Source organism: Hirundo rustica, chromosome Z, assembly GCF_015227805.2.
Source record: "Hirundo rustica isolate bHirRus1 chromosome Z, bHirRus1.pri.v3, whole genome shotgun sequence".
NCBI lineage: Eukaryota > Metazoa > Chordata > Aves > Passeriformes > Hirundinidae > Hirundo > Hirundo rustica.
This window is the reverse complement of record NC_053488.1, coordinates 71364395-71387306: the sequence shown is the minus strand read 5'-3', so window position 1 is coordinate 71387306 and position 22912 is coordinate 71364395. Positions and strand designations below refer to the sequence as shown.

General features: G+C 37.6%; 1 protein-coding gene across 8 annotated transcripts in view; it reads left to right on the top strand.

Moving 5' to 3' along the window:
• Positions 1 to 253: 253 nt before the first annotated feature.
• The window catches only part of LNPEP (leucyl and cystinyl aminopeptidase), a 62938-nt gene continuing 40279 nt past the window's right edge, over positions 254 to 22912 (top strand). Inside the window, exons 1-3 of one of the 8 annotated variants that reach the window (XM_040090155.2) lie at positions 293 to 528; positions 13851 to 13937; positions 21875 to 21981. Coding sequence is in view for 2 of the 8 variants with exons in the window: in XM_040090150.2 (XP_039946084.1) it covers positions 510 to 528 (19 nt within the window). In the remaining 6 variants the exon portion in view is untranslated. Of the gene's footprint in view, positions 529 to 13850; positions 13938 to 17765; positions 17809 to 20469; positions 20553 to 21874; positions 22016 to 22912 lie in introns of those variants that run through there. The other 7 variants (XM_040090154.2, XM_040090152.2, XM_040090156.2 and 4 more) reach the window with 7 other exon arrangements.

Genomic DNA, 22912 nt, shown 5'->3' with positions numbered 1-22912 from the left:
ACTAATTTATTTAACTGAAAAGCATGTCTAAATTACGACAGAAAGGGCACGGCAGGAAGATGCAGGCAAAGCCGGCCGACCGCACCACCACGGCCTGCGCGGCCGCGGCGCAGCGGGCCCGGGAGCCACCGCGGCCGGGCCACCTCGCTCCGGGCAGCGGCCAGCGGGCCGGTACACTCCAACACCACGCCCTCGGGGTCCGGAACCCACCCCTGCATCCCCGGCGTGAGGCGCGCCCATGCGGGGAGGAGGCGGTGCCGCGGGGCCCGGCCAGGGGCGAGGAAGCAGCGAGCGCTCAGGCAGCGGCGGGTGGTGGTTGGCAAGAACTGCCTCTCCTGAAAAAGCTGCCGAGCCGGGAGGGAGCCGCGGGCTGATATCGCTGCGGCCCCGGCGGGGCGGTGCTGGGGGTGGGCAGGGACTGAGCCCGTCCTGGGAGCATGCGGCGGCAGGAGGAGGAGGAGTGACGAGCTGTGACAGTGCCTCCGCTGAGAGCGGACTCCGGGAGGAAGATGGATCCCTTTCCCAGCGGTGAGTACCCGGGCGGCCGCCGGAGCCTGGGACGGGGCCGCGGGGCCTCCCGACGGAGCCGCGTCCAGCGGGTGCTGCTTGCCCAGAGGAAAACGAGAGGCTATGTAGTCTTGCTGCCGCCGTGGTCCGCGGCTTGAAAATTATCTCAGGTCAATTAGGAGTAGGTGTCTTGAACGACAGAGGTGTCAGGACTCCCTGTGTTTTTCAGCGCTGTTGCGCTTCTCACTGCCCGGTCGGGGTATCACTGACGCTGGGAAGCCGGGTCCACTTGTACGCCAGGTGTACACTCGCCGTGTATGGCACCATTGAAGGAGCCTTATAGATGTCTGGAGTTCCATAGTCATCATGATTCTGATGGGAAGTAGAACCAGACCCCGCTGTTCATGGCTTTTTCCTGATCGGGGCGTTCTCAGCCGAGCGTGCCTCCCCTCTCTGTCTTCCCCCCCCCCCCCCCCCCCCCCCCCCCCCCCCGTCCCGTCCCGTCCCGTCCCGTCCCGCTTCCCCCCGAGCGAAAGGAGAAATAAAATACAGAAGTGTCAGCAGTGTACGGAATAGTGCTTCAGGGTGTTCATGAAAGCCAGAAAGCTTTCAGAGCTGCTCGTGCATTGACAGAAGTGCTTGAAATACCGACGTCGTTTTTGCATATGCTTAGAGATAAGCATATGGGAGCGTTTGCTGGCACCGTGATACAGCAATGCGTGTGCATCCTGTGCTTGTGCGTGAAATGAAGCCATGAAGAGTCCGTGTTGCTAATGCCTCTACTAATAGTAACACATTCTGCCCGTCCAGGCCAGAGAAGGAAATGAAGCTCTCAGATAAAACTGAAACCAGAGTGTGTTTGGTTAGATTCACGACCATGGCCAAATATGGAATTAGACAGTGTGTATAACAACAGCCTTCCTGCTGAAAACGCAGCACTTTTGTTACAGGTGGGAATTGGTCTGTTAAATGACAAGCATGTTGGGTAGCCATCGCTAAAGGTAGAGTTGCTGCATCACATTTTAACTCCTCAGTTACCTGCTAAGTCAGAGTATGAAACTTATGTCAAAATCAGAAAAAACCCCATGCGCTAAAAAATAAACTTTGTCTCATGGCAAGGGGATTGGAACTAGATGGTCTTTGGGGTTCCTACTAATCCATTCTATGGTTCTATGAACCATATTATGAATCAATAAACATGTCTTCATTGCCTTGCATTTCCCTTTTTTCAAACACATTAAATAGCCTGTATCATTCAATGCTGCTGTTTAGAATCCAAAAGAAACTGAAGGTTATGAGCTCTGTGCATATTTTGGTGGCATAACTAGCAAGAGAGACCTTCTCCCCCTTTTTTTTTTCTTTTTTTTTTTTTCCCCTCTCTTTGTATTGTCATGTTAAAATTACAGTTTGTACAAGCAGTTGATGTTTTGGTTCTGTATTTTAAAGTCACCTTGCTAACGCTATTCCCTTGAAAGAGATGAAATGCTGTTTTAAAAGTCTGTTTGACATAATACTATTGCTGCACTGTGTAACAAAACATTTAAAAATTTCTGCTCCATGCAACTGGAAGAAATGGACCTGTGGGCTTGAGCATGTAGCTTAAGATACTGAAAAGCAGTGTTCATGCACTGAGCTTCCTAATTTTGTTCCCTGAAAGTAAAAGCCTGCAGATGGTGGTAAGACTGGGAGAAAATTTGGAGCTGAAGTTGGTCAGTAAGTTTCTTCCTGAAAGCTGGCTCTGCTGGAATGGACACCACAGAGAATATACAAATAATAGAACAAAGATGTTGCTCCTTATTTCTGATGATCTTGAGGCACGTTTGGTGCTCAATAGCTGCTTCAAAAATCTGAAGTGAAGAGGATGCTTACATTATTGGCTTTTTGAATAGAATTTTCATTTTCATACCTGGTGTTCTGGAACCTTTTGTGGGCATCAAAATTTTCAAATAAACTAGGGTTTTGTTTTGTCTTATACAATAGTTACAAGTTCTGTTTGTAAATCTTTGTTGACCTCCTGTGGAGAGTGCTGTTCAACTTCAGAAGAAAGGATGTATATCACAGGAAGATTACAATATTTTACTTGTAGATCTCTCAGTTATTTGGAGCTTTTAACCCTGTGAGACACGGGGAATAGGGAACACAGTGGATTAAGATTTTGCAAAAGCATTTTCATTGGATTCAGAACTCTGATGCCCATTGGGCAAACTAGCAATGAGACAATTTCTTGTTTTACTTTATGGAAGTAGAGCTGTGTCAGAATGAGTATGTATCTTAAAATAGACTTTAAGGCAGCAAATACGCTAAATGATATAAATTCTGGTTTTTCTAGTTTGGCATTTGGTGTGATTTTTTTTTTTCCTTTTCCTTAAAAAAAACCCAAAAAACAAAAAAAAAACCAAAAAAAAACCAAAAAAAAAAAAAAAAAAAACCAAAAAAAAAAAAAAAAAAAACAAAAAAAAAAACCACCAAAACACACACATACAAAAAAACCCCCAGCCATTATGCATTTCAAAAAATAAAAGGAACCCTTATCCTTTCCTTGAAATCCTAGTGGGTGTTACTGTTTGAATAGCTTCTCCAGTGGAAATGCTCAGATAAATGAAATAAAGATTTTTTTTTTTTTTTTTTTTTTTTTAACTTCACGCCTCACCCCTGTACTGTGAACTTAGTTTTGGACCTCTTTGAAGAGATTTAGGCTCTTTCTTTTCCTATGTCTAGGAATTTAGGTGGAGATAATAAATGAGGTCTGTAGCTCTGGAAAAACAGTTAATTGCATATTTATTTTTAATGCCTGGAATAGCTGAGTTAATCATAGAATATCTCAAGTTGGGAGGGAACTATAAGGATCATAAAATCCAACTCCCTGATCCTCTTAGGACTACCTAAAACTAAACCATGTAACTAAGAGTGGAAATCTAGACATTGCATGATCTCTGACAAGCTTGATGGCATAACCACATTCCTGTTCCAGTGACCAGTCACCCTCTCAATGAAGAACATTTTCCTGACGTCCCATCTGCACTTCCCCTTGAAAGTTATGAATGCCATAAATTAGTAAATGTTTTAGAAATGGTTAGTGGTAGGATTTTTTTTTTTTTATGTGGATTCCTCTGTTTTGCATGACTGTTGTTAATTTGAGATTTTCCCCCAAGAATGAATAATCAAAGTTGAATTAAATGTTCATGGAAGTCTTCCTTATTGTTGCACATAATTTTTCCCCCCTAAGTTGTATGATCTCACATTCCTTTGAATTGTGCTCTGAATCAGTGAGAGAATTTATTTATTTTTACTAGTTATTTGTTACTGAAACAGTTTCACTAAAATTTAAAGAAACAAATAAATAAGCAAACAAAAAAAAGTGAAAGAAGTAAAAAACAGACTAAAGGGAATATGTAATGTAATTTTGGACAGCTCTGTTTCGGACATCAATACAAATTATTTTGCAAGTCTTTTGCTCATTTTTTAGATTGTTTATGTTTCTGAAAGGTCTTTTATAATTTCCTGGTTAATACATTAAATATATAATTTCTCTACTTGAGATGGAAAAAGAGGTACAAGTGAGCTATTACAGAGTTTCTCGTTTAAGGCAGGTGACAGGCATGAACTTGGGACTGCAGATGATATAACTTACGATGATCTGCTGAAGTGCAAGTAACACTCACTGATATTCCTGAATTATTTTTATCCTTTTTCATACGTAACATATGCAATCTTTGTTATTAATTTCATTACTAAGTTGATAATAAAAAAAAAGACTCACGGGAAGAAGTGGGGGCTTTTTTGGAAAGTAGAAATAAATCAAGTTAGATAATGTTCTTTAAAAATTATAATGTCATTTCCAAAGTCTAGTTGTTTCAGGTAGTTCCTGTCAATTCTAAAATGTTGTTCTTTTTGTTAGTTTTGTTCAGTACTAAAATGTATTGGAGGTTGCAGGAGCATGTTCCTGTGTGCATGGCTTTAATTCTATTGGGGACATCATGCATAGCCTTGACAGCCAGTGTTTTTCACTGTTCTATCATGAAGCAGAAGGGTTCCTGTTTGTCTTAAACTGTTACTCAGGCCTAAACAACAGATTGAGTAATTTTTTTTTTGGTAAGATGGTAGATAGAAAACATCAAAGAGGTCTGTTCTTAATGTCTTTTTTCTACCCTGTGTTTTGCCTATGCTCTCAGTTATTACTGGGAAAAAATGCTGATTTAATCTGTTCCTAAGTGTGAGTTTTATGTTGTCTGAGTGCATGGCGCTGGGTAGTAGTTTTCCACAAAGCCATGTTGTAGTATCTGCATTTGTGTTTCAATGTCAGCTCAGCTGAACAGGAACCTGGTTTTTTCAATGTGCTGGGTATGTGTTTGCTTTTACTGTGTCACTGTGAGCTCCCTGCCAAGGAGTGGATGTTTAGAAGGGGAATTTAGACATTAAAGAATGTCTAAAGATGAAAGTATAGGTGCTCACTATTGATCATTTGTTAGTATTTTTCCACTAAGCAGTTAGTCTTCTACTTGCAGAATGAAACCATGGAGTATCCGTGTGTTTGTCTCATAAGTAAAAAATTATGAAAGCTTATGCTGACCTCAGTATCTACCTACAAAAGTATTCCAGGACTGTCTTGTCATCTTTTTTTTTGGGAAGATGATGTAAAGTTGTGCAACTATGTTTCACACTGTTGAGGCTATTTGAATGTGTGAATAAAGCCCTGTAATGACTGCCATAAAAAATGGTAGAAACAAATAAAAACAAGGATAAAACCACCGTTGTTTGTTTCACTAGTCAGAATACTTTTTTCGTATAGATGGGCATTGGTGTAATAATTACAAAGAAGCTGAATTTATCTTTATGTAATGCATCCTCTGATTTCAGTAGTGACAAATTCAGAGAATTCAGGCTTTTCTTTTCATCTTTTACTCAGCGGTATAAGACAGTTAAGTGAATTTCCAGTTGTCCTGCACAATATTTTTTTTCATGAAGTACAAAGACAAAGAATGTGTAGAAGAGCAAAAACATTATGATGTCTTTATGACTGGGAGCAGTATTACTCCTTTGTTTATCAGAAAAATGGCAGCTGCTGCTTAGACTTCTGTCCAACAGTACATTAAAATCAGATCATATTAACTTCTAAAATAAACCAGGATTTTGTGTGATCTGGGTTTGCACTGCCTCAAAGTATTTTAAAGAGTACATGTGTACTTCTTGAAGTTGTGTTTTGACTACTTATGGTACTGTTATAAATAGTGGAAGGATATTTACCTTAAATTGTAACAATCACAAAAATGTTGTGTGTCTTCTTTCACACAGAAAGATGGATACTCCTACAGGAAATTCAGGAGTAAGGAGAGGAGGGAACATGTCTGGAAAACTCCTCCAGTTGATCAAAGAGACAGGAATTTCAGGGTAATATGGTGTGCTGTGTTCTGCACAGTTCATATCCCTAGGGCACAGCTGATCCTTTATTGCTTCATGAGTGTTGTCCTAAAATAGATGTTCAAGGAAGAGCCCAGCTCTTCTTCTTGATTATTCACAGCATGTAGTAGTCTGTTAATGCAGTGGTCTTCTTTACCACATCTGGTGGGGAGTGAAGAAGTGGAATCCTAATTCCACTGAAACACGAGATGCTTTCAATCAGCCATTTGTTCGTGTGGAAATAAGGGGAGTTTTGATTTTGGGATTTGTTGTTTTATTCCGGTCAAAACTCCCACCAAGATATGTAGAGGAGTGTTTCAGCGTGTTATACTAAGCACAACGGTGTGCTGAGAGCTTTTCTTCAGTTGTAATCACTCTGACATTGAAGGAATATATGCTGTTAACTGGAGTTCTTACGTAACAATACTTCTACCGCAGTGCCATTGGCTTTTACGGAGAAATTGTGTTCAAAACTAAGAATATGCCTAATTCACCTTCTGTTCTAGGGCCTAATAGTGGTTTTTATTTAAGCCTTTCTTTGCATAAAAACTGACCGTTTCTTCAGTAACAAGTTGGTAGCCCATTAGTAGAACCACTTTTACTATTTTTCATGCATAAAAAGCAAAAGTTGTGGACATAGCCAGACTTGGGTTAGTGGGAGACCAAAACCCTTTCATGTTCTTTAGAGGCCTCATACTTCTGCCCTGTAGACCATTATAAGAGAACAACAAAGAGTAGGCTTTTAGAAAATGGGACTGTGAATGCAACATATATAAACTGTCAGTTACCATCAAAACTTGTGCTTTTTATCATTGATAGAGATATTAATGAGGCTTTAGTGTATCTTTTGGCACAAATGAATAATCGTAAGTGTGAATCATTGAATGATATAGTTTGCAAGGGACCTTCTGAAAAGTGTCTGGTATCTGAGCTCCCCACACCCCCATGGTATGGTTTTTATGATGATAATTGCAAAGTTGACATGTGATACCTGGCTAGAGTTTTGGAGCAATTTAGATCTCAGTACGTATTAAGTTACCAGGCAGATACAGTGCCACTTCTTTCTTTATCAATACCCTTTGTCTGGTTATATCATGAGAGTGAGAAAAATACAGATATATTTTTGCTCCGTTAAGATGAAACTTATTGTGTTGGCAGTCATAGGAAGTAACCCGTATGCGTTGTTGGGTCTTGCTTTCTGTGAACTGGACTACCAGTTACAGAGCAATGCATATGTGATGTGTGCTTGTGGCCTACAAATGGTTGGTATGGTTGGAGTTGTCAAGTGTGTATTAAGTAACAGTAGTAATCCAGAAGGCACATTGGGTTGCTTCTGTAGAGAGTGTTCAAGACAAGAGGATATGGTTCTATTTATTGCTAAAAGCAAACAAAAGAACAAAAAGATTAGGCAAGAATCAGTTTGCATACAGTCTGTTTGGTTCTATACCTAGCTGTTAGATGTTTCAGAAAACTCTCAAAATTTTTTTCTTCAGAACAAACAGTACCAGCAGAGAGATGCTTTGTATCCTCAGCTATGGTCAGCCTGGTATTTATCAGACCAGGAAATTTATGGGCAGATGTTGTGAAGAGGATAGTCAGCAGTTCTGAGTATGGGAGTTGAGTAGCTCAAGAAATTTGAGACACAACTTCCTGTGTGTCTCTTAAGATTCGGAACCTTTTTGTTAGACCCCTGTGGTTAAACATTTTATGTGATTTTAATTGCAAAACATGCCTTTGGTAAGACTGGAAACAGGAAACTAAACCAACCATATTCTATAATTAAAGCCAGAAGCTTCTTTCCTGTCCTGTTTTTTTGTTCTACCGGTGGCTGAGGATTGAAGATTGTCTCAACCTTGTGGAAGGTTTTCCTTCTCAGTGGTATCCAAAGAGGATAGTGTCATTTAAAACCTCTTACTTACTCTTTCCTTCCCTCCACTTCCCCTGCATTTTCTCATAGGAAACCTGATAAATCTGGGGAAGATTTAAACTTGAAAGTGTATGGTTAAAAGTGAATGGACATGATATATATCTGTTGGATAGCAAAATGCAGACTAACCTCGGTTTTGTTAGCCTTCAGTTCTCCTCTTATTTTCTCTTAGCTCCAGATAAATAATGATGGTGAAAATAAGTTACAATTTTTTGCCAGTTGTATAGTTGGACTATTCAGTAAATGATCCACTCACTTTTCCCTCTTCTATGTTTTCTTTTTGTTGGTAACATAGAAGTGAAGATTTGAAAAGAAGTCTCAATAGTAGCCTGGCTATTTACTTATAAATCTAACTGGTAAGTGGTGAAATATAATTATTCCGTGTAGTTCTTCAGCCTGAGGTCCTGCCAAAGAAAATGCAATGGTACTTTGCTTAAAAATCAGGAAGAGATTTTTTAGAGAACCTTTTAGAAGCACCCAAGACTAATAAACAGTGACTTCCTTGAAATTTCACTACTTGCTCATGTTTCTTGTGGCAACTTCAGATAAGAGAGGGTCTTAAAATACATAATCACACATTGTTTTAATTTCCATGATACAGTGAATTGGTAGAGTTTTGCTCCAGTCTATGTGCAGATGCTAGTCATTGCAGTATTTATCTCACATTCATTTTAAAAACCCACATAAAAAAGTAAACACCAGAAGTAGACAGTGCAGTATAGCTTGAAGGGGTGAGTGACCTTGTAAGGCTTGGAACTTGAGTTCACTTGTGTATTTTGGAGTGGAAAGCAAAATTCGTCCTCCTTTGCAATACATAAAAATCTATCAATTTTCAAGTAAGTGGGGATTTTTGAGAAAGAAGGGTGTGTGGTAGTGGGTGTTGTTGTTGTTTTTTTGTTTGTTTGTTTTTTTCTCCTCCAAACCAGCATCTGTTTTAAAGACATTTGTCTGTCCAGTGGTAGCTATGATATATGTTTAACTACACAGATTTTGTAGACCTCTACCAGTTATTTGTATCTTGAACTCAAACCCTTGCAGGGTGGTATATGTGCTTCAAGTTGTGAGCTGATGTTAGGTACTTTCTGCCTTTTGATAAGAGTATTTATTAAAATCATACAAAGCCATCATAACTGTTTGCATATAGATGTTGACACTACAAAAAGCAACAGACCCTCTTTTGTTTTACTGGAGTCTGTGTTCCTTTTTTTAATTATTATTTTTTATTATTTTTATTTTTTATTATTTATTTAGTTGTATTCAGCATATAAAAGTATATGTAAACATATACATGTCCAGTTTTAGTCTATTAAAAATATACAATGCATATGTAATCTTGCTGCATAGTGGGAATTAAGAACATGTTCTTAGCCTTACCTGTTTCTTCTGTTCTGTCTCAAAAAAGCGGGCAAATCCCATGGATGATTCAGATTCTCACAGCAATGCTTCCTATTGCCTAATACTTATTGCCTATATTTTTTTTTTCCATTCGATTATTTCTTTCTTTGGTCTGAATTCAGTAATTTGAGAGAGAAGAATGGTGGCATCTATGTTGCTGCAGTCTATACTTTTCTGTTCACCTGTCAAGGTTCTTAAAGTAAGGTTTAACACATTTAAAATAACTTTAGGCCTTAAGGTTTTTGTTCCAAAATGCAAGGACTTGTGCTTTCGGTAAGAAGCTGTATATTAACCCTTTACACTCACTGTACTAGCAAGTAAAAATTCTGCTTAAATGTTCTTGCAGGTAAACCCTGATAGGCAGCTAGTCCCTATGTGCTTAATTCCGTGCAGCAGGGTGGTAGAGACAATCAGAAGGCTAAAAAGAGGGAAAAGTAAGGAGCTGAGATGAAGATATTTTAATAGGGGAAGCAAAAGCTGCGTACACACAAGCAAAAAAAAGCCCCAGTTCCAAAGTGGTAGGTGAAACCATAGTGAAATGAAAGCAAAGGGCTTTTCAGTAGGACTTGTGATTTCCTTGACATTCCAGTGGCTTGTTGTGTCTTTGTTAGCTGAGCAAAGGTTATAACTGCTTTCTTACTGCAGACAGATGCAGATTTGAAATTACTTGAATGACTCTGTGTACTGTCCAGCTTCAGTAAGAGCAAATAATTTTTCTATGTAAAATTGAAATATTTTCTTGTTCAGAAGGAATTTATAATGTATGAAATGTTTAGAGAGACAGAGAGTCTCTCTAAACAGAGAGACTCTGTAGAGAAGAAGGAAATCTTTAAGTCAGAATCTTTACTAATGTGTTTGTGGACATGAGCTTTGTTTGCTGAACAAGCTGGTTGGAAGAGCTAAGATAAGCTTTTCTTCATTCCCTCCAAACACAGAGTTTTTACTGGATGAGTTGGAGACAGCCTAGAGCATAACAGTGGAGGAAGTAATTCGCATTATAGAAAGAAGAGCTAAATTAATATGACAGGGAATAATAATCATAAACAAACAAGTTTTTAGAGCATGCTGAAAAATTAAAAGGCAGACTTGTAAAAAAATCACTGCTTTCTTCAATTCACTAATTTTTAATGTCTGATGTGATGTATCTGTTGACACCTACCCCCAAGAAGAAGTAGTGTAATGCAATATTTGTGTTAATACAGTGATCTTAATCACTGCTTCTACAAGGCACAATTTTGCAGAAAGGATTTTGAAAATATGAAGATTTTTACTTGTGTTACTCTTTACTTAGTTTTTATTTACACACTGTTCCACTAACAAAGTACAGCATCTTTCAAAAATCAGATTTCATAAATAAATCTTCAAGGGGGGGGGTGGTGGTGGTGGTTTGCCTGTAAATGTGTGAACTCAAATTTGAGTGTGTCTTGAATTTAAGGAGTTGTGCTTGTTGACTGTAAGAACCATGCAGCCAGTCTTCAGAGTTTTTATGTTGCGTTCTGGGTCCAGAAATGCCATGAGTAATTTGCTTTCATGAAGACTTTGAATAAATACAACTTTTTGCTTGATGTTCCTCCTCACACTTCCTTTCCTCTGGGGGAGGGAGGATAGAACCAGAAACATCACTGCTTGCCTGACCCACAAAAACCTGAGGTTTTAGTTAGGATTTTGGATAAGTTTCACAGTATACTCAGACATTTGGCATGTGACCATGAAGAGCCTGTGCCAGTACCCTTAGACTCTTTCTGCAAGTGAATTTCTATGTTCCAAAGTTCAAGCAGATGGCAACAGGGATTATTTTCTGACTATGCTGTAAATCAATTGCCTATGAGCAAAATTCAACAAAACCAATATAACTTCTGTTGGGTGATATTTTAGAAGAACAGAAAAGCAGTTTTTAAAACTAATATTTGTCAGTTAAGTATTTTTTTTTTTCACTTCAGAGTTTTTTTCAATTGCTTCCTCCAGCATTTTGAGGCATTTCTTTTCAAGCTCTGACCAGACAAGACATACAGTGACAGAGCAGGGAGAGCTGGCAATTAGAAAAGCTAAGTGAGTCCTATGCCTTTGCATGGAAACCAAGGTAAGAAAGGAGGTAGTTAAGGGTTTGTGACTGTTCCAAAGTTTCAGAATAAGGAACTACACTAATTCCTGTGTTAAATGCTGCTCAGAATAGGCATACAGTCCTACAGTGAATCAGGGCTCGGAGGAGAAGTAGGAAAAGCTTGCTCACACTTTTAATTATTTAGTCTTCTGCTGGATACCAGCAGCTGGATGTCCAGAACTGTTTTTCTGAAAGAAGAAAAAAAACAAAAACAAAAACAAAAAAACCCAAAAACAACAACAAAAAAAAAAACACCAAAAAACAAAAAAAAACCAAAAAACAAAGAGAAGGACGGAACACAAAACAGTGTTTGCATTATCCTGAACGCAGTTGTCTGGGAAAGGATGGTGGGATGTGATGGGGGGGGGTAATGTACCTTCTGTTAGAGGAAATGGTGATTTAGGTGAGGGAATAGGCCCAGTAATGTTCAGAGTGATGTTCTACCAGTTTTAACAGCTAGGAATACAGTATGACATAAGCAAATAAATTGAGATGGTCTAAAAATTGTGCAATTTACTTAATTAGATCAAATTTATAGAATTTATACCTTTTATTAGAAATCCCCATGCTAAGCAATTATTTATGGAATCATAGAATAATTTAGTTTGGAAAAGTCCTTTAGGATCATGGAGTGCAACCATTAACTTAACTCTGGCAAGTCCACCACTAAACCATGCTCCTTAGTGCCACGTCCACATGTCCTTAAATACCTCCAAGGATGAAGATTCCAACACTTCCCTGGCCAGCCTGTTCCAAGTCTTGACAACACTTTTGCTGAAGAAATTTTTCCTAATATCCAGTCTCAACCACCCTTGGTGAACTTGAGGCCATTTCCTCTTGTCCTCTCACTGAGAGAAGAGACCAACACCCTCCTCAGTAACCTTCTTTCACTTAGTTGGAAAGAAAATAAGTATCTTGGGAAAATTCCTGTCCTACTTAACTGGGGTTTGGTTTTGTGTTTTGATGTGGTTTTGGTTTTTCTCTAGAATATGTAATTGAAATTTGGTGTAAAAATGGAAATTCTCTATCTCGTATTGGAACTGGCATACAGTTAGGTAACTTTTAACTTTAACACCATTTTGGTGTTAAATTTTTCCTTGTTATTTCAACTTACTTAGATTTAGACTAATTTACCCATTGATAGAGCAAGTGAAAAAGAAGTATCCCAAACCAGATTTAACCAATTAAGAATTAAATTTCTGGATAGAAGACATTAATTCTATATACTGAGCTGAGTTCCTTCATAATGAACATTTAGCAATGGCTCTATGAGTTGATGAGGTAATAACCTTAACTCAAGTTCTGCTTTTGTTTTAATCCCTGTGAAGAGGAACTGCTTACTGGTCATTGTGGTGTTTTTTGGTTTGGATTTTTTGTTGTTGTTGTTGTTGTTGTTGTTGTTGTTGTTGTTGTTGTTGTTGTTTTTTCCCAGAAGACTTTTCATGACAGTAACTGAATATTTAAGTTACACTTGTTCAGATGTTTTGACCCCAAGCCCATACATTAATTCAGACTCTGAGAATTAGGTATGGAAATGCAAATGGCAGTTGCCTGTCAAGCCTCCAAACTGTGGTTTCTGATTTTCAGCAAGAAATTAATTTTATACTTCTGTTTGCTTGTTTCTTTTCTTTTAAATAACTTACTCTTTACCCACATTTGATGTATTTGAACTGCAGAAATCTTTATGAACACAGCCTGGGTATTTTCATTCAAGTTTTAAATTGAATGGCTACAAAAGAACAGGTGAAAGGTGGGAATGTCAGTAACAATTTTCTGAGTATTTTTGTTGGTCTTAGTTGGAGTTTACATATAATGAAATTGGAAAAATGGCTCTGTGGGCCAGGAAAAAAGTATACACAAACATAAGACACTGCATGACCGTTTTGGGAGAAATTTGAGGACATCAGAATATCTGCTGCATAGAGTGCAGATGAGATGCTGTTTTCACTTGGACTGCTGAGGTTCAAAGTAAATTCATCCCAGAAAAAATTATTGATGAACTATCACATAACACCTTTATCTCTTTTTTAAACTTTTGTTTTATAAGAGGAGAGAGGCCCATGTCTTGAAGAGCTGGTTTCCTTTTTAGACAGCTATTACTAAGCATAGCCTTTGATTTTATTTTTCTCTTGTCTGCATCAGCAGTTTCAGAAATCAGACTGTCAACACCTGTGTGAAGACAAGTTTGTAGTATTTAGTCTACAACTTCAAGACCTGTTGAGCCACTAGAGGCCTTTTGTGTTCAGTTAACTTTTGCTCAAATCTCTAAGTGCCGCTTCTGACTCAACAGCTGTTGCTGAAGGTTATCTACTCTCACTGCAGCATAACATAACAGGCCTTAGTAAACCTTTAGGCCAAGGGTTGCCTTGGAGCAACTTACTCTAAATCCAGCTAAAATAAGAGCAAATATCTTTAGAGGAATTATCTCAATAGATTAAATAGATTAGAAAGTTTTTAAACTAGGGAAAGTGATTTTAAACCTGTCAGATTTTTTTATCCAAAATTTTATTCTCCTGGGCGCAGATTTATAGAATGCTGCTTGCTCAGACTGTCTAGAAGAGCTTATCAGCAAGCAACGAATGAAGAATTTAAAACTAAGTTCTTACAAAAGTAAGTACCTCTCAGACAAGATCATATAGCAGTTCTCCTAACTGTTTATAAGCACGGGTCTGATCAACTGTTATTACCATTTTCTACTAAATGTATAAAATGTCTGCCTTTTTTGTTTCTTTTTTTTTTTTTTCAACTCAATCTCAGGTCTTCTGTGGCTTTTGGGTGGGGTTTTTTTTTTTTTTTTAACTCAATCTACAGGAACCATTGTGTGTTGATTTTGATTATCCTAATGTACACAATTCATCAAGGAAAAAGAAGACGGCAGACCATAGCAATTAACAGTACATCCAGAAAGCAAATCTAATCCTTAAAGAATGGTTGCTAGGTAATAGCAGGGAACCTGCAGCTCTGGGAATAATTGCATGCTGTGCATGGAATATTGCTAGCAAATAAACTACAGAAACTTTCCAAGACTGATTGTAGCATTACTGATACTACTGAGTGTTTATTTTTCACTGCACCTTTTTTTTTGATGCTGAAGACTTTTTCCTTGAGGTAGTTGAGTAATCAGTGAAATAGACAGAAGGTACGGCTAAGGCAGTGTAAAGGGTTGTGGGATATGACTTCAGATTTATGTTTTTTCACTTTTTGTGGGGAGTGGAATTGCATGTAAAGTCTGTTGTTTTCGGTGTCTGTGACAACAGCTATATTGCATAGCTCAAGTCTGGGTCCAGTCAGTATTGTACTCCTACTGTTAAATTCCCTGATTGAGATGGGAGGCAATTCTGCTTCTGAAGTAACTTTGGAGGTGGTCTCCTTTCAGATGTCAAAAGGTAATGGAGCTTCTGTGTACTCATACTCAGTATTCAGGTGGATTAAGAGGCTCCAACCCAGTCCCAGTTATGGGCTGGCCGTGAACATTAAGATGACAAGCACTTCTACATTTGAGTGGGTCTGTTTATTTATCTGTTTGCTTAACTGACTTTAAAAATCTAGACACAATGGTGAGAAGGCATTGCTTTGCTTTCATAGCTGCTGATGCTTCGTCCACAATGAATTACAGTTTAAAGGTTAAATATCATTATGGTTGCTTTTAGCCGGTTGATTTAAGTGTCTCTTGTGTAATTTTGTTCAGATTTTGAAGTGCTTGCCTAAACAAGCAACGTGTTATAAGTCTTATTACAGAGCTGAAGGTTGTTTCTGATTTGACCAGTAGGTTTTGAAAATGCTGTAACACAGAAAGCACCTCTGAATGTGCATCCAAATGTAACAGAAGGCTTTTGATAGCAAGATGGGGGTTTTTTTTGTCTTAAGCACCTACTTGTAGACTGAGCATTTATTGTTGTATACTGCCAGAGATCAATCAATGCTGATTATTTGTATTCTTGTAGAATTTTGTGGAAAAAAATCAGATGTCACATAGTGATGAGATAATGTCATCTATGTGTTCAACTCCTGTGCCAAATATCTAATAATACAGCATATAAATAAGACATAATAGATCTGTACAGATTTGAATGATGCCTAAATAAATAGGGAAGTGGGACTGTGAAAAAAGAAAAAAACCTTGCCTCAGTAATCTGTTGAAGGTTTTACTCTTAAAATGTTTGTCTTCCACAAAACTATTGATATAAAATACTTTCAGTTTTCTAAGTTGTTGCTTCTCTTTCTTGAACTTTGTTTTGTTTTTTTTTTTTCATTTCATTTGCTGAAGTAGCTAATTAGGATAGAATGTTGCTTCCCTCACTGCTGGATTTTTGGAACTCATTTCTGTCATATTAGGTTATGCAATTCATAAAGAGCATTAGCTAAATTTTCCAGCCTTATTTCATATTTAGGAAAAAATGAAGTTTTTATCTAAGAAGATGTTAACAATGAATGTTTTAAGTATGCATTTTCGAAGTCTGCCAATTCAGATGTTTAGCTGTCAATTAAACCTGTTCTTTGCTGGCCATTTTATTCCTCATCTGTTAAAAAAAAAAAAACCAAACTGATAGACAATGCTATTTTATCTATGCCCATGACTGTTCTTATTTCTATGTAAACTCCAATGCTGATTTGCAGTAATAAAAACCCAAAACTAGTGATGTTTGAAACTAGTGATTTTTAGTCTCCATTGAGGAAGTGATTGCATTTTCTGAAAAATTTCTCACCATTTGGATTTCCAGTGTAGTATTTGGAATAAAAATTTTCTTCAAAATGCCTCTGTATGCCAGTTTGAGTATCTGTGACAGTCAGTCTGTTCTGGCACTCCCCTTTGGCTGCCCGTGTCTCTTCTCTCCTCTTAGACAACATAGAAGCAATAGCCAGGACAGTAGTTCTGGGTGAGAATAGGATGTAAGATTTGGAGCAAGTCTCAAGCATGAGGTGCGCAAATAAGAGTGAATGTTCCCTTCTGTCTTTTATACAAGCATTAATGTTTGGCAGTTCAGAATTGGGGTGATTTATCTGCTGCTTCCTGTCACCAATTCCAAGCTGAATTGGTGAACTACCTTTAATAAGAGCAGAGCCCAAATATATCGTTTTAATTTTTACAATTCTGTTAAAGTTATATTTTTTACTAAGTAACTCAGCTTAAATAAATAGATTTATGGCTTTTATTAGTTAAATATGGAAATTTAGCCCATGAAATTTAATTTAAAAATCTCCCAAATTTAAAAAAGGAGGTTGAATACCATATGCTATGTTGCTTTTCCATAGTAGCACTTCTGAAATTTTGTGTAGGACAATTCAGAGAGAATTGGTGTATGAAACACTTCTCTATCTCTATCCCCCTGTTTGAGGTTGAAGATGTGTTAGGTTTGTTCCCTGGCATTCAGGTGGTTTTAGAATCTTTTTGCCCTCTGCAAAGCTCTGTGCCAAACGGATGAAAGAGACGGAGTCTTCGAGTTCTGATTTTTCAAGGTTGCATGCTTCATTTATTTCTCTTATCTTACAATTTTCTCAGTGCCCAACAAAGATGTTTGCAGCTGCCTGGACATCTAACGACTCCTCCCGAACTAGGCTGTCATTATCTTTTATACTAATTGCTACGTATTCTTTATTTATTATTTCTCACCAATGCCTATTACTAATACTAAACAGGTCATTTCTACCTTGACCCAATCCCCATTAAACTACTTTGTTCCAATGTCACTGCCGAAATGGAATGAGGGAAGAAGAAAGAAGAAGCAGGAGACAATGCCCCAAATTCTCCATCTTGCCCCCATTCACTTCAATGCTAGAAATCTAAATTTACTGTTTTTTCACCCTGTGATAAGCTAAACTACAATCTTTCACACTCTTGTGGCCTGCAACCCCTCTCGCAGTGCAGGAAACCTTTCCCATGGACTGAGATCAAAGCCAATGTCTCTTGGAGCTCTGAGCTGGGGTCCCAGACCCCCCTGTCCAGGTCCCTGACCCTCCAGGGCAGCCAAAGGAATGCCCTGGACTCCAACAAAGATGCAGATTTGCATCACATAGTTCTAGAAGAAAAGTGTAAACCTTTAATAGTGTTTCCAAATCCTTAGGGCCTCAGACATCCTTAAACACATTTTAGATGACCCTTTAAATGTGAAAAATCACAGTTTTGTTTCTACAATCAAGTCTAGCCTTTCTAGGGGGGAAAGGAGCATTAAGATTTATTTTTTATAATGACAGCCTTAGTGGTTTTTGCATTTAAAATGTTATTTAAATTTAAATCAAATCTTATAATAGAAACACATTTCTGAAAGCTTGCTGAATATTCATTATACTGTTCTCCTGTAGCTTGTTTTGTTCCTTCTTGCATGCAAACTGTACAATGCAAGTACATCATGTTTTATTTGTGTCTCATATTTCATCTTGTTCTGTCACTAGCTTGGGATGACTGAAGATGTAAGATGTGTGAGAAATTTCACTAAGTTGGTATATTTTTCGTTTCCTCATAAGTAAATAGGAGTACTGTATGGTGAGTACAGTAAAAATGTGTTCGTCTTTTCCCTAAAATAACAGATTATTTAGCAGGTACACCTGTTATTTCCAAACTTTCTAGAGCCATGTCTGCACAAATCATATTACCACTTAAAGACAGTGCAGTTGTTGCAGAAAACTTTTAATACATTTCTCATGGTTAATAGGTTCTTTTTAATTTGTGCGTTGTTTCTATTTTTTTTTTTTCAGATACAATGAGAAATTATTATTTCACTAAGCAAAATACAAATTTTAAGTTACACTGAAAACATTTTTTTATTTTCTAATTTTCAACCTTTGTTTTTTCTTCTTTTTCTGGGAAATAGTTATACTGAATGTAGTGCTTCTGATATGAGAGAGGGCAGTGACTCCGTATGTGTAATTTCTGCAGAATTCCTTCATTGGCTTTTCCATGTGACATAATGTTAGTTACTGACAAGGACTAAATAACTTAAAGAGCAGTAGCATTTATACAGTTTTGTATGCATAGCTATGTATCAGTGACCTGCTTTAGTGGTAGCTTCCACATTCCTTTCCTTTACTGCTTGTCCCGAAGACCAAGTAAAGGAGAGAGATCAGACTCTGAACAGTCTTACTGTTTTTACAGTTGAGTTAGATGTACATAGAAGTGTGCATCTCTGCTTGGAGCACGCTTACATGCCATACAGAAAGTATTTGCAAGTATTCATAAGTGCTTCAAATATTTTGTCAGAGTCCTGGAAACAAGGAATTCTATGCTGTTCGATAAACCTTAAGAGTGTAGAACTAATTCTCCAATTCTTAAGTAATAGTGGAGCCTTTGTTCTTTTAGTTTTAGACTGTGTGACACAGTATTTGTGCCGAATACCATCTTCTTCTCAAACTCACTTTTACCATCCTGATAGCAAGCATGTATTAGGTATAACATACTCTGATCTTAGTGTGAAATCTTGCAAGTGTTTCACCACTACTTCTAGCTGAGGTGGCATTAGACAGGTACATGAAAATAAAAACTATCTTTAAAGGGAAAAAATCCATCTCGGGTTGCTTTTTTGCCCTTCTGGATGGCCTTAGCCAAAGTAACCAGGCTTTTAATTGGAGCAAATTTACATGGTTTGTCTATGGAATTTGCTGTTTTGTCAGCAGCTGCTTCTGCCAAAAAATGGGCTAATGCTTTCAAATTAGGAAGTAAAAGTTAGGTACGTAAAATAGTAATATGGCTCCTTATAGCTAATGGCATTGTTAAACATCTATTCCTGAAATCATTGGACAAAATTATTCTTTGACATAACATAAGTGAGTTGCTTGGTACCAAAACAAGTGTTTGGCTCACAGCTTTTCTGTGTTCTTTTCTGACCCACCAGGCATGGATATCTGGTTTTGGGCAGGCTTAACTCTGCACCTTCTCTCCCATTATTTATATGCAGCTGAAGTAGTTTACATTCAGTGTGAATCCGTTTTTATTCCAGTTGGTTGCCACACTTTATACCCCTTTACATGTTATACCCCTTTGGTCTGGCCTTGGGTTTTGCTACTTCTGCTGCTGCATGCAGCAGAATAGTTGTTTTGCTCCTAGGTTATTCCAGAATTACAGAAAGGTTCTCACTTACTGCAGTGGGAGTTGATTGCTACAATGTGTCAGATGTTAATGTAATGCCTCTAACATTTTTTTCAGTTAAAATATTGTATGATATCTAGTCACTATTTAAAGATTGTATTGTGCTGGATTTGTGTCTCAGAAAACAGCAACAGTTTGTCTGAATTGGAGTAGATAGGATTTTTAGGTTTTTTAGTTTTAATGAACTCAATTAATGGGTCACTTAGATTCATATAAGAATTTTAAATGTTGAGAATTCTGCTCTGAGGTAGAATACCCAAACAAGATAGTCAGGCAAGAGACTACTGATTTTGTTTTGCAAGGGAAAAGTACTACTTCTAGAACTCAAAAGAGATATCAATAGCAATACAGGAAGATACTGTCTCTGAAATATAAAGGAATAATTTATTTTTGTATTCTACAGAATATATATATAATGGATCCCAGAAACTATAAGTCACGAGATGCTTTGTTGTTGCACACACTAAGATTCAAAAAATTGTGTTGCCTTTTAAACTTCAGAGAAAAGCTTACATTCTTCTCCTTAATGAGATTGGACCTCTTCAGATGGAATAAATACTTGGAGCAAAAGCGAGAGTACTGTTTTACTCCAACACCTGATTGTTCCTGTAGGATCATGCATCCTACTGGACTTGAGTATTGTGGTAAAGTTGCTTTTTAAGTTTAAAGACTAATTTGTGAAAGGCGTAGAAGTGAAGAATGTATGTCTTGTAGGAACAAGCTGTGTGGCTAATTAATCACTTGCCTTTGTGTCCTTAAGTCATGCCACTCTATACCAGCTAGGTCACATTATCAAAGCCTGTGGGGATTACATTGTCAAAGACTGCAGTACATAATAGGAAGCTGATTGTACTGTTGTTTTGGTGCAAACTGCACCAAATTTGAAGTTCACGTCTAAGTATTCTGTCCTCTTCACAGAAAATAATAGACTGAGCTTGTTATGGTCCCTGAATATTGTAATGAGGAGATATCTAGCAATGGGTTTTTGGGAATCTCTTCTGCAGGAGACAGCTCTAAAGAAACTTTCAGAACTTTTCATTTTGAGAAAATGCCTTCTTTCAGTTTTTCAGTATGAGGAAGATTAGTTTTCTGGATTTGTGGATCATACAGTAGTTGATCTCACATGTTTTCTCAGGATTGTTTCTGTGAGTATTCATATTATTCACCATTAAATGTGATAATATATCATGTATTGGGGAAGATGTTTAAAATCTCTTGTTTTCAGAATAGAAGTTTGTAGAATTGTGAAAAATCACTTTTGTTTGGGTGTGTTTAAGCTTTTAGCTGATGTAGTTAAAGCTTAAGCTTTAATGTTTAGGTTCTTAGTATGTCATTAGTGCTGTTCAGAGAGTAACAAGACTCACCTCCAGGACGTTTTTCTTTTACCTCCTTGTTTACTCTCACACTAAACTTGTGTTTAGCAAAGACTTAGATTTAAATTGCCGTGCATGATGGCAGATGGCTTCACATTTTAGCATTTCAGATCATATTTTGGGCTGGTTGTCCACAAATGTCTCTAGTGCACCTGCAGCCTCTGGCATGACAGTGGTGGCTCACTGGAACGATGCAGCTTCTTCCCAGCTTAATTTTCCTGCTCCTGCATTTATACTAATTTGTCCTGTGTTATCTTTTGAATCTTAATTAATCTGCTTTGTATGTGTTTTAAAATGGGAATGTTTACTGCTTGGCCATACGTGGTATGAGAGCTGACAGTGAAATGTGATGCTTGCAATTACGCTCCTCAAGCAGCTCCTTCCTTGTGGTATGTTTCAGTTTAAGAATACTGGTTTTTTCCCCCTTCATGTGGCTGTTTAGCTCGCATTGTAACAGCTCGTGTTAGAATAGAAATGCCATAGAAGTTCATTTCACTCACGCTCTCATGTTATCAATGTCAGTGAACCAGCCAGAAGCAAAGAATTTTGAGTTTATCTGAGTGTTAAAGTTTTAAAGAAATTTTCCATGGTTCATCTCCAAAAACTGTATTCTGTGAATAAAGAAAATGATAAAAAGACTTTTATGTTGGCATAAATAGTGCTAGTAACCTTCTGATACTTGGTCTGTGCTCTTTCCAGTGGAAAGTAGTAGTCAGGTGATTGTTTTGTTACGCAGTTTTGGTCTTAAAAATTTTGATTACTTCCAATTTGTGCAAATATTTCTTTAGAAATTGTCTATAACTGTTGTTTTTCGAGAAATTAATGTCTCTAGGTATTAAAACTTGAATTGTCTTGAAGCTAACTTCTCGTTTAACTTTTCTATGTTAGTTTCACTTTGCGATTTCTTCGTATAATTCTTTTTGACTGAAAAAGTTGTTAGTACTTGCATGCAACTTTGAAAATACTGTCTTTAGAAGAAATTTATAAGAGAATAAGGTCTTCAAAAAGCAAATTGTTCTCTAAGCATCAGAGCTGATGAAACCTGCTTTCTGCTAGATTTATGCACTTTATCTTTCTCCTCCTTCCCTCTGCAGTGCTTCCCCTGTCTTCTACCTCTTTTGCTGGCCATGCAGCTGCACATGCCATGGCCATGGTTGGAGCTGTGTACTGATTGACTGCTACCTTTTGGAGTGGTTAAGATGTGAGTCTTAGTACCTGCCTTTTCTACATAGCAGGTATGGATTTGGGTATCTTACACCAGCAGCTGGTTGTTTTGGGGTGGGATTGCATTGTGACTTGAAGAAATTTGGTCTTGAGTCTGTTTTCAAATTTGATCAAAGCTAGTAGCAGATTTCAAAAGCAACCAGCTGAGGGGAGTAATCAAGAACTTCAGTTAGGAGTAGTATAGTGAATTCTTGACAAACTGTTCTTGAGATGAATTGTAAAATACAATAATACTTTCTTTCCATGTTTTTTCCTCCACTAGTTTGCCAATGTGTTTTTACTTGTAAGTTAGCTTAGCTTTCTGGCCTCTCTATTCTGTGTTGTCCCCAATCTGACATGTAAGTGCACATGCTCCAGTGTAGAGATCATAGTGCTAGACCACTGAATGCAACCACAGCCTGAAGGCTGGCAGTGAACACTGTACTGGGAAATGCCATAAAAATAGAAAATTCTGGAAGCTGCTTTTGCCTAGAGGTTGGACCAGATGACCACCTGAAGTCCCTTCCAACCTCAGATATCTTGTGGCCCTCTGATCCTATTCCTTCTTAGAGCAGGTAGATCCAAATTTCACAAAATTCCCTACTTCCATACATCACTGTATCTCCTGTTCAAGCTGACTAGTGCACCTCTCTCTTACTGAATTTTCTGGGGAAGGATTTTTTATTTTATTTTTACCTTATTTTAAACCCTTTTCATTGTTACAGCTACTGATAGACCATTTTTTTTTTGAGTTGTAGCCTTGGAACAGGAAGTTTTGATACGTATCATTTAGAGTGATTGTTGAGGAACTTAGTATATCTGCTTTGAAAATATTCTTGCTACTTTTTCTTTAAAATGTTTTATTTTGAATTTTGAGATTTTTCAGCCATATAGAAATTTGACTTCAATAAAATGAAAAATAAAATAAG